At 39.1% G+C, this 10,122-nt stretch overlaps 1 protein-coding gene across 1 annotated transcript in view; it reads left to right on the plus strand.

Annotated features, from left to right (window-relative positions):
* The window catches only part of LOC140938867 (uncharacterized), a 145,910-nt gene that overhangs the window by 93,968 nt on the left and 41,820 nt on the right, over positions 1-10,122 (plus strand). The window contains exon 6 of the mRNA XM_073388393.1: positions 8,232-8,485. Within this exon, the coding sequence (XP_073244494.1) occupies positions 8,232-8,485 (254 nt within the window). The remainder of the gene's footprint in view (positions 1-8,231; positions 8,486-10,122) is intronic.

Here is a 10,122-nt window from a genome sequence, read left to right on the forward strand (position 1 = left end):
TGATCTCGGTCCCCCCAAAAAAAGACGAAGAAGAACTTGACTAATAACACGCTTTGTCAATAACGCTCATAGATTTATTTGTTAGTAATCTTTTATCATATTTGCTTCGGATATAAACGACTGAGTGTCAGAGCAGTCCCTGTGTAAACAATGGAACATGCACTGACCGAAAAAGGGGATTCAACTGCAGCTGCCCGCCAGGATTTTCAGGCACTCGATGTGAAATTGGTTAGCTCCGTTGAGAGCGACTGTCTATAAATATCGACCAAAATCGACTGTTCAAAATTCGAATTTCGCTCATTTTGGGCTCATCGATAACCCTTAATAGTAATGAGATATGCTGTAGTTAGTTTTCCCAAATAACGTGTTCTTTTGTTAAAATTCGAGAAAACTCATTTTGCCCGTTCGGAGCTCAAAATCGACTTCCGGTAAAGTGAAATTTTACACAAATTTCATTGACTCGTACGTACGTCAAACTACAACGATTTGGTTGGCAGCCTTAGAAGAACACGAATAGATTTATGACCCTTTCTTTCTTGGAAGACGATAAATTTGTGACAGCTGTAATAATTTGGTGGCCAACAAGGTATTGTTAAAAATAGGCTCTATTGACAATTTTATCGGGATAAAATAATGCAAATTTTCACAATGCGCTATAACTTAGAATTTCGCAATTTCTCTAGTTCCTGAGTGCTCTAGCCGCTTCCAAGGTACTTTAGAGCTAAACAGGGTGACAAATAAATTAATTTTAGCGTCAGTATACACTTATAAATGTTTATGCCCGCACTGTTTTGTAATATCCCAATATTGAATTGGGGGGGGACGGTGGTATTTAGTGAAAGAGAAACCATCTTTTTTGAACATGTAAACAAACTGCTGTTGAGTCATGCAATCCGCTTCCCCCTTTGTCCAGGGGCACCCAACGACAATTTTCGGAAGAATGTCTGTTCGGAAGACGATTTGATATCTAGAATTTTCGAAACATTTGTTGTAAAATTTCTTGCTTGCCTGCCTGCCTCTCCTAGGATTTTCGAACATCTAAAAAATGGTATAATTGCCTATTTTCAAGGGATTTTTACCCTAAAAAGGTCACCTAGAATTTTCGGGAGCCCTTTTTCTGGCTGAAATTTTCGAAAAGGTAAGTTTTGATCCCTATAATTTTCGGATCACCAGACTTTCAGCTAGGAAATCCGAACAGATAAAAAATTTTTAGGGGATAAAAATATGCCTATATCTACTGTTTAAATACTAAAATACGTTTAACAATGCTATGTTTAAGTGGTTTTGAACTATATTCTCGTTGGGTGCCCCTGTTTGTCCGGGACTGTTCGCTAAACATTATAAAGCTTTTGTAATTAAAATTTTAGGTATTTTTATTGGCTTCTAATCACGGTTACAAGAACAAACTGGGGGTTCAACAGCCCATTGTAATAATAATAATAAAAAAAAAAGTCGGCGAATAAGTTTGACGCTGAACTTTTCCAGAGACCTGGCATTTTATAACCTAGAATTACAATTTCTATAAGAGGATACAGAACACATAATTGGTGATGAATTGCTTTATAGACAGATTTCTCCAGGTAACTTTAGAAAAAACTAGTTTACATTTTCTAGCTGTGTTTTAGCTCTTGTTGAAGTCTAATGTGCAGCTAGAAAGTATTTTTTAATAAGCTTTTTAAAATACCTGTGACTGTCTCTCGCAGATATAAATGATTGTGATAACGACACGTGTTTGAACAACGGAACTTGCATCGACCTAATCAATGGCTTCAACTGCAATTGCCCTTCAGGATTTACCGGCAACCGATGCGAAATTGGTAAGATACTTTTTTTGCTATTATTTACATTGCATTACCGCCAAAATGCAAAATGCTCATAAACACCTAATGTTGCCGGACGGTTATGAATGCAGACGGGTGATATGCATGATATGGACTAATTTTAACTCTTACACGGATCCTACACCATCCGACATAAAATGATATTGACCAACATGCTGCGTACGTTATCATGGGGCGGCCCCTGGGATCCATAAGTTTTGTATTTGTATTGATCTCGGTCCCCCCCCAAAAAAAAGACGAAAAAGAACTTGGCTAATAACACGCTTTGTCAATAACACACACATATTTATTTGTAAGTAATCTTTTATCATATTTCCTTCGGATATAAACGAGTGTCAGAGCAGTCCCTGTGTAAACAACGGAACATGCAAAGACCGAAAAAGGGGATTCAACTGCAGCTGCCCGCCTGGATTTTCATGTTAAAATCCTAGAAACACAGAAGATATACTAAAAATCGTCAAACAACAACAAAAATGACATAAATAGAAAATTATATCAGGAGGAAGGTGAGAGATTTTACAATAAAGGAAAATCCAATCGAAGCGTCAATAATTCGTTTTTCTACCTGCCACAGAAAGGATTGGGAATAAATAAAAAGGAATGATAATGTTCAGGATCCCATGACTATAGGCTCCTGTAGTATATGATATTTTATGAAATAAGTACGCGTGGTCTGATTGGTCAAAAACCTATGGTTTATTATACCGGTAAACCCATAGAAAAAGACATCCGGACCACGAGCCATAAACAAAACCGGCTATTGATCTGCAAACAATGATTTTAGAAAGGCTAAAAAACAGAACAAGTTACTTACCCAGCCCTTCTTAATATCAAAAGCGTTGGTTTCCACATTTTATTACTGCCATAGCTTTAGAAGTAATAAAGTACAAAGCTGGAAAGCAGTTTACATTTCACGACGATGCCAAATCGCAGAGAAAGACAACAACTGTGTGAATTTCTGGTGTAGAAAGTCTCCAGGAAAACTTAACCATGTGCCAACCAGCAACAAAACGGATAGTTTTAGCATTTTTGATTTATTTTATGTCAAAATTAAATTCCTTAATGAAAGAAATTGTTCCAAAAAGAGATCTCTGATCAAGATATGGTACAAAATCGGCCGCTGTAGGTTGTAAAGAAGCTGCCAACGATGATGAAAGATGTCAGAGTTTCGGGCTTTCATAAGTTATCATGTAATGAGTGCAAAAACTCGTTTTTTGAAGTGCTGCTGTTTGTTGTTTGACTGAACTGAGTTTTGAAAAAGTTCAGCGCTATTAAATCGTGAGTCATGATTGGCTTATGATGACTTTAGAGAGAAGACATGACTTGATCACCGTCCTAAAACCACATTTTTTGCCTAAAAGAATCCATTCTACTAAAAGTTATTTTATAAAAGCAATAGACCCAACTTTCTATGGGTTTACCGGCGTCATAACCCACTTGGGATGTTGGGAGAACACTCGAAAAGCTTGTAAATCACGAGCCTTCGGCTCGTGATTTACAAGCTTTTCTCGTGTTCTCCCAACATCCCGCGTCGGTTATCACGCCGGTAAACCCATAGAAAGTGTGGTCTATTGCTTAATTATGGGACTCGTTGTTTTTTTGAAAGGGAAAACAAGAACGGGAGCGAAGGTTAAGAAAGGCGAGAGGACTAAACCTGACACGTAAGAATGTGAATAAAAGAATGTCGGGCCCTAGGTAAAATTTGAAAAAAAAAATTGAAATACCCAAGAAAGAGTTTAATGAACAGATGATATTGCTTTCTTGAATGGTCGGTTCACAGTGTTGCCATGGTATCCCCGAATTTATCTACCTACATGCTACGATATAGTTCTCGGAATGCGAACGTAGTTTCATTCACTTTTGGAATTGATTAGCTGATTCCTTTACCTTATTACTTAGGACTCACTTTGTGACCTTTTCTAACATTGCGTCACCATTAAGTGTTCCTGTTGCATTCAAACTGTGGAACGTTTCCCCATACTTGTCGCATGGGTGTCCCGGCATTAGCGAATTATGCTCTCGTCTTTCCAGGGCTGAGGTGGATAACGCTATCCGCTGTATAAATAACTGTCCAGTGGATAACGCAATTGGTTTCCCTAGAGTGCATAAAAAATTATCAGGCCGCTGGATAGTGATTTATCCGGTGGATCGTCGTTATCCAACCTTTAAACAAATGTATGGGGCCAGAGCATTAAGATGTTCTCTCCGGCGAGTGTGTACCAGGCGCCTCGCCTTGTCTGGCCTCCATAATATTTTATATATTTACTCTTGCAATCCTAAAACACCCGTTCTGCGGCAAGATCCGTTATTTCGGCAGGGTAAGCAGTTTACTTTTGAGCATCTATTTCATTTAAAAGGGTCTGACCTCTTTACTTGCGTGCTCTTATTTATTTTGTGCTTGTGACTGTTCAACGACCTTCTTCTTAACTCCTTCCCCTTAATCTCTCTCACGAACCGCCTTTTTTGTTCTTGGGCCATGGTGTTGCTGGCATGAAAACCGTTGAGTGAAACCTCCCGTTTCTCGTACCAATTTTCACGCCTTCTCCGCCCCCCTCGCACCCTTTCTAATATTCTTCATTTCCACGGCAGGTACGGTACGGTTTTCCCACTGCTTTCATCCACAGTCAACTCCCGACAACTCAAACCTTCAGGGAAATCGAGAAAAGTTAATCAACTTCAAAAGTAAATGGAACTACGTCCGCATCTCGAAAACTAAAGCCCGTCGGTCCGCGCACACTTCGGCTAATCTAATTTTTCATTTTTCCAACAAAAACGGAAAAAGGAAATATTACTTATCCCTGTCATATTTACATATTTTAAGGTACAGAAAAAAGAAAAACGGTCACAAAAATTGATCATTTTTCATTTTTCTAATTTTGAAGCCCTCTTCAAAAATGCAAAAAACAGTGTAAACGGCTAAAAGCGATATATATATTTTTAAAATTTTCGATATTGTTTGAAAATAGTCGAAAAATGAAATAATCTTCGATTCCTAACTTTTTTTCTATTTTTCCATTTTTCCCCAAAAATAAAAAAACGGAAAAATGAAAAAAAAAATCTGTTTATTGGCACCATTTTTTCCATTGTGTTCAAAAAATGAAAATATAGAAAAATGGCATACCTATCGCCTAATTTTCCATAATTCCATTTTAACAAGAAAAATGAAAAAAATGACAAGTGTTGCGGATAATTTTTCCATTTTTTCAATAAATAGAAAACAAACAAACAAACAAAAACGGACAATTTTTCATCTTTTGTTTTAATGAAAAATAGCGACGAAAAATGACAAATCATGAACATTTACCAATAAAGAAAAGAAAAACCTAATCCACTTTAGACTGACTAGTTTTGTTAGACGATTTACACAGGGTCGGCGGAGACGTGGGATGGGGAGGGCGGATGGGGGCGCTTTAGTTCTCGGAATGCGAACGTAGTTTCATTCACTTTTGGATTTGATTAGCTGATTCCTTTACCTCATTACTTAGGACTCACTCTGTGACCTGTTCTAACATTGCGTCACCATAAAGTGTTCCCTTTGTATTCAAACTGTGGAACGTTTCCCCATACTTGTCGCATGGGTGTCCCGTCATTAGCGATCTTTGCTCTCGTCTTTCCAGGGCTGAGTTGCTTAAAAGGTGGATAACGCTATCCGCTGGATAAATGACTGTCAAGTGGATAACGTAATTGGTTTCCCTAAAATACATAAAAAATTATCAGGCCGCTGAATAGTGATTTATCCGGTGGATCGTCGCTATCCAACGTTTAAATAAATGAGCAAATGTATGGGCCAGAGCATTAAGATCTTCTCTCCCGCGAGTGTATACTGGGTGCCCCGTGATGTTGGTCCTCTATAATATTAATTCAAGATACTTTACTCTTGCAATCCTAAAACACCCGTTCTGCGGCAAGATCCGTTATTTCGGCAGGCTAAGCTGTCTACTTTTGAGCATCTATTTCATTTAAAAGGGTCTGACCTCTTTACTTGCGTGCTCTTTATTTATTTTGTACATGTGACTGTTCAACGACCTTCTTCTTAACTCCTTCCCCTTAATCTCTCTCACGAACCGCTTTTTTTGTGCTTGGACCATAGTGTTGCTGGCATGAAAACCGTTGAGTTAACCCCCCCCCTTTCCCGTACCAATTTTCACGCCTTCTCCTCCTCCCTCGTACCCTTTCTAATATTCTTCATTTCCACGGCCGGTACGGAAAAAGTTAATCAACCTTAAAAGTGAATGGAACTACGTCCGCATCTCGGAAACTAAAGCCCTTTCCCCCCCCAACATCTCCGCCGAACCTGTCTAAATCTTCTGACCAAATTAGTCAGTCGAAAGTGGATATGAATTAGGTTTCTCTTTTCGTCACCGTTAAAATATTCATAACTTGTTACTTTTCTGCGCCATTTTTCAATAAAATAAAACTTGAAATGAAAGCCTGTCTAAAAGGGTGTATCATTTTAAAGTTTTCTATTCATCAAAAAAAAGAGGAAATATTGCTCGCAACAATTGTCATTTTTTCATTTTTCTTATTAAAATGGAATTATGGAAAATTAGGCGATAGGTATGCTTTTTTTCTATTTTTTCATTTTTTGAACACAGTGGGAAAAATGAAAAAATGGTGCGAATAAATATAATTTTTTTCATTTTTCCGTTTTCTTTTTTTTGCGAAAAACGAAAAAATAGAAAAATGAGTTAGGAATCGGAAATTTTCATTTTCTAACAACGCCAAAAAAATTAAAAAATAACAAAATATCGCTTTTAGCCGTTTACAGTTTTTTTTGTATTTTTGAATTTAACTTCAAAATTAGAAAAACGAAAAAATGATCGATTTTCCTGACCATTTTCGTTTTTTCTGTTTTTTCCCAATACTTTAAAATATGTAAATATGATAAGGATAAGTAATATGTCCTTTTTCCGTTTTTGTTGGACTTAAGAAAAAGTGGAAGTAAATGAAGTTGCTTTAATTACATAATCAACATACTTATTGTACTAAACCGGGGGGGGGGGGGAGGGGGCTGAGTCTTACTGAAACACCTTACTTGAAACACCTGCGGATCATAGGTTGCATCATTTGCGATGTAGTAACATTTCATTTTGTAGTACTACTTTTCATAATTCTTGTACGTCCTCGAAACAACTCTCGGAATTTAATAATTTATCAGCAAAGCAGATAATATAACCCATATTGAGTGGTTAAATAAGCACAATGTTAGTCGTTCCCTGTACCACGTCGCTAAATATTAGACTGTTTTTGTGCCTTAAGATAACTGACCACACAGCAGCCACAATTTCGTTTTTATTGAGTACTTGCAACAGAAATACACATTTTCAAAAAATCATACAGTAAAACCAGATTTCATTGTATACCGCTTTGTTTCTGAACGAAAGAGACATCATCTTGTAATTTAACGGACCCGATTTCTTAGTCTGGAGTAAATTTTTGCGGGAAACCTGCCTGCGGTAATTTTTATTTGCAGGAACTTCTTTTTTTGCGGATCGCTGGAAAAATCGCCAAAATCGCCAAAATTAGAGCCCGTAAAAATTTCGTGCCACACGGTAGTCAAATGAGCTATTTTTAGAACAATTAACGCCACTTTAAATCTGTATATATAACAAAGAAAAAAAAAAACAGCTTAGCCCAAATGTCGAGAGTCCCCGTTGGACCATCTGCACGGAAGGTGCTTGAATTCAAAGATGCATTTGAGGAAGATTAGATATAATTATATTTGTCGTCGTTAACTTTCCGCCCTCCTTTTGCCCGCAAGTTTTTTGTTTCGTCTGATCAGGGATATTAGGCTGATTTAGCAACAGAACAGGGACGTCAGTTGACGAAGGTAAAGCGCACGGAAAGGACTAAACGCGACTTCCGGTATCTAATTTGTCGCTCTGCCATTGGTCAAGCCGGTTGTTTGATTTGTGCGCGCCGTCGTCAACTGACGTTCTCGTTCTGTTGCTAAAACGGTCTATTAAATTCATTTCACAACATCTCCGACATCGCTTCGTCACTGGATTTGTCAAAAACACCCTTACTACGGTGATGAACATAAGCAGAATTATATTCACCGCAGTCCTCACATTTAGAGTTATTGTTAAAGAGGTTCTCCTCAAGATCTTACCTCAATTTCAGTGGAGGCAATGATGACAGAACTGGAATTCACTCATCTCCTACAGAGGTAATTTCTGTCCGACGCTATTTTGCGCCCTCGAAAAAAAAAAAAACAGCGCGTGTCACACGATCAATATGGCACAATTTGCGCAGCACACTTGACTATTTCGATGGAACCAATCCCATTACTGGAAAAAAGGTATCCACTTACGGTCTCCTACCCCGTCCACATGAATTATAAGTATAGCAAACGTTTTTGTCTTTTCTTCGATTTTTGTTTATATTTTTAGGTGCTCTCACTTCATCCAGTATTCTTGGCAGCCTTGATAGCAAGTACCTGGGCCAGCTGAATTCATATTTAGACCCAGTCGTTCAGAGTCCAGGTCGCAGCAGCTTTGTGAGGTGTTGGCACGCTAAAACAGATGGGTGGGCGTCGTCAACATTCCACAGCAACTGTGATGGAAAGGGTCCCACTGTAACCATCGTCCAAGTTGGTAGTTACATATTTGGTGGATATACTGACAAGTCTTGGTTCAGTCAGAGTAAGTACTAATAACATACAGTACGTGAAGATTATACTTGGCACAGAGAGTGTTAGACACGGTTTATGCTATAGGGGATACATCGTCCCAGGTGCACAGTTTATCGCATAATGAGCCCTACATTTCTACTTTTCAACTGTATCTGCGATGGAAAGGGTTTCACTTGAGCTATTGTTTTTTTGTTTTTCAAGTCTTTTCTTTCTCAAGTGTTAAGCAAGATCTATTGGCGAATGCATGCGGAGAAGCCTCGGGTTCCCACTACGTCTTCTCAGTCGCTAATTCTGTTAACATTAAGTGCAGTTACAACTTAGTGGTGTATTTTAAATTCTCTTTCACCTTAGGGGCTTTCACCACCCATTGCGTCATTAGTTGGAAACTGCGCAGCCCCAAACAGTCTACCAAAATAACAAACTGTAAAATGAAAAAATTGATATTACTAGTCTGCCTCTGCGGCCCGGTTATAAATTCGATTTTCGGTCGTCGGTGCAGAAAAACGGCCTCCCGGGGGAGGGAAGACACGAGGGTCTGGTACCAAGAAACGATGTTCTCACAAATGATTTTATAGGATTTTCCCTTGCACGGACCCTTGCACGAATACTTTTTGTACCTCGTCTCCACCCCCCCAGAAACCCAGAAGGCGTTGCGAACCTGAAGAAGGCTATTTGCGTTGTTCGAAGCGATTCGATCATAGGAGTCACTCTATATTTTTTTTATTGTTCGAGTTTAAGTCAGTTGATGATGTTGGCGCTGGGAAACTCAGCGAAATGCTCACCTTGCATACAAACCCTCACGCCGTTCACGGTAGGTTCACGCTAAAAGATGACTGTGAGCGTCAGGTTTGGAACGCCGGGGCCGCTTCGTGAACTCAAAGAGAGAATTATCGATCTATGTAGTACATGAGCAATTAATAAGCACAATTTATGAGCAAAGTATTTCACGAGTTGACGACACTATGGCTGAAGACTTGATTGTAAGCTGTCGTAGTCAGTGAAGCGAACAACTCAGTTGCCGATGAATGTCAGATGAATCCTGATGTTACGCACGTCCATGAGCGAGGGACGTGACAACTTTGCCATGTTAGAAGTTCCAGGGGCGTAGCTAGGAGGGTCCTGGGGTGCCCGTGACCCCCCCCCCCCCCCTTGGTAGGCCTTCTTTTGAGCAAACAACCTACCGGCAATATTCAGGTGGGCGAAAACGTCATGACAATATCTTGGCCGTAAAAGCCATTGTTGAAAAGCCCACTTTTTTAAAATTTGTTTTTTTGTAAAGTATTTTCGTCAACCGCTCTTGTGTTTAGTTAATATGGGCCTTCATGCCGTGATAATACTACTGAGCCCGCTGATACGCGAGGGAGAGCAGCGGTATAAACCATATATAGTCGGCGATACCCGGATGGTGATCTGCTGATTAGCCTCTGTGACCCCCCCTTTGAAAAATCCTGAGAAGACTGCCTTTTCCTTTAAATATTTCCTTCTATTTAATGCAACACACGCTTCTTTGGAGGTCTTAATTTCGGATACTGAGGATAAAGAAGACACGGACAAAAATAGGAACTCTGACAATTTCGCACACAAGTTCAAAGCTTCACCGGGACATCCCATCCATTACTGACAAGGTTTGGTGACTGAGTAGAGCAT

Source organism: Porites lutea, chromosome 5 (assembly GCF_958299795.1).
Source record: "Porites lutea chromosome 5, jaPorLute2.1, whole genome shotgun sequence".
Taxonomy (NCBI): domain Eukaryota; kingdom Metazoa; phylum Cnidaria; class Anthozoa; order Scleractinia; family Poritidae; genus Porites; species Porites lutea.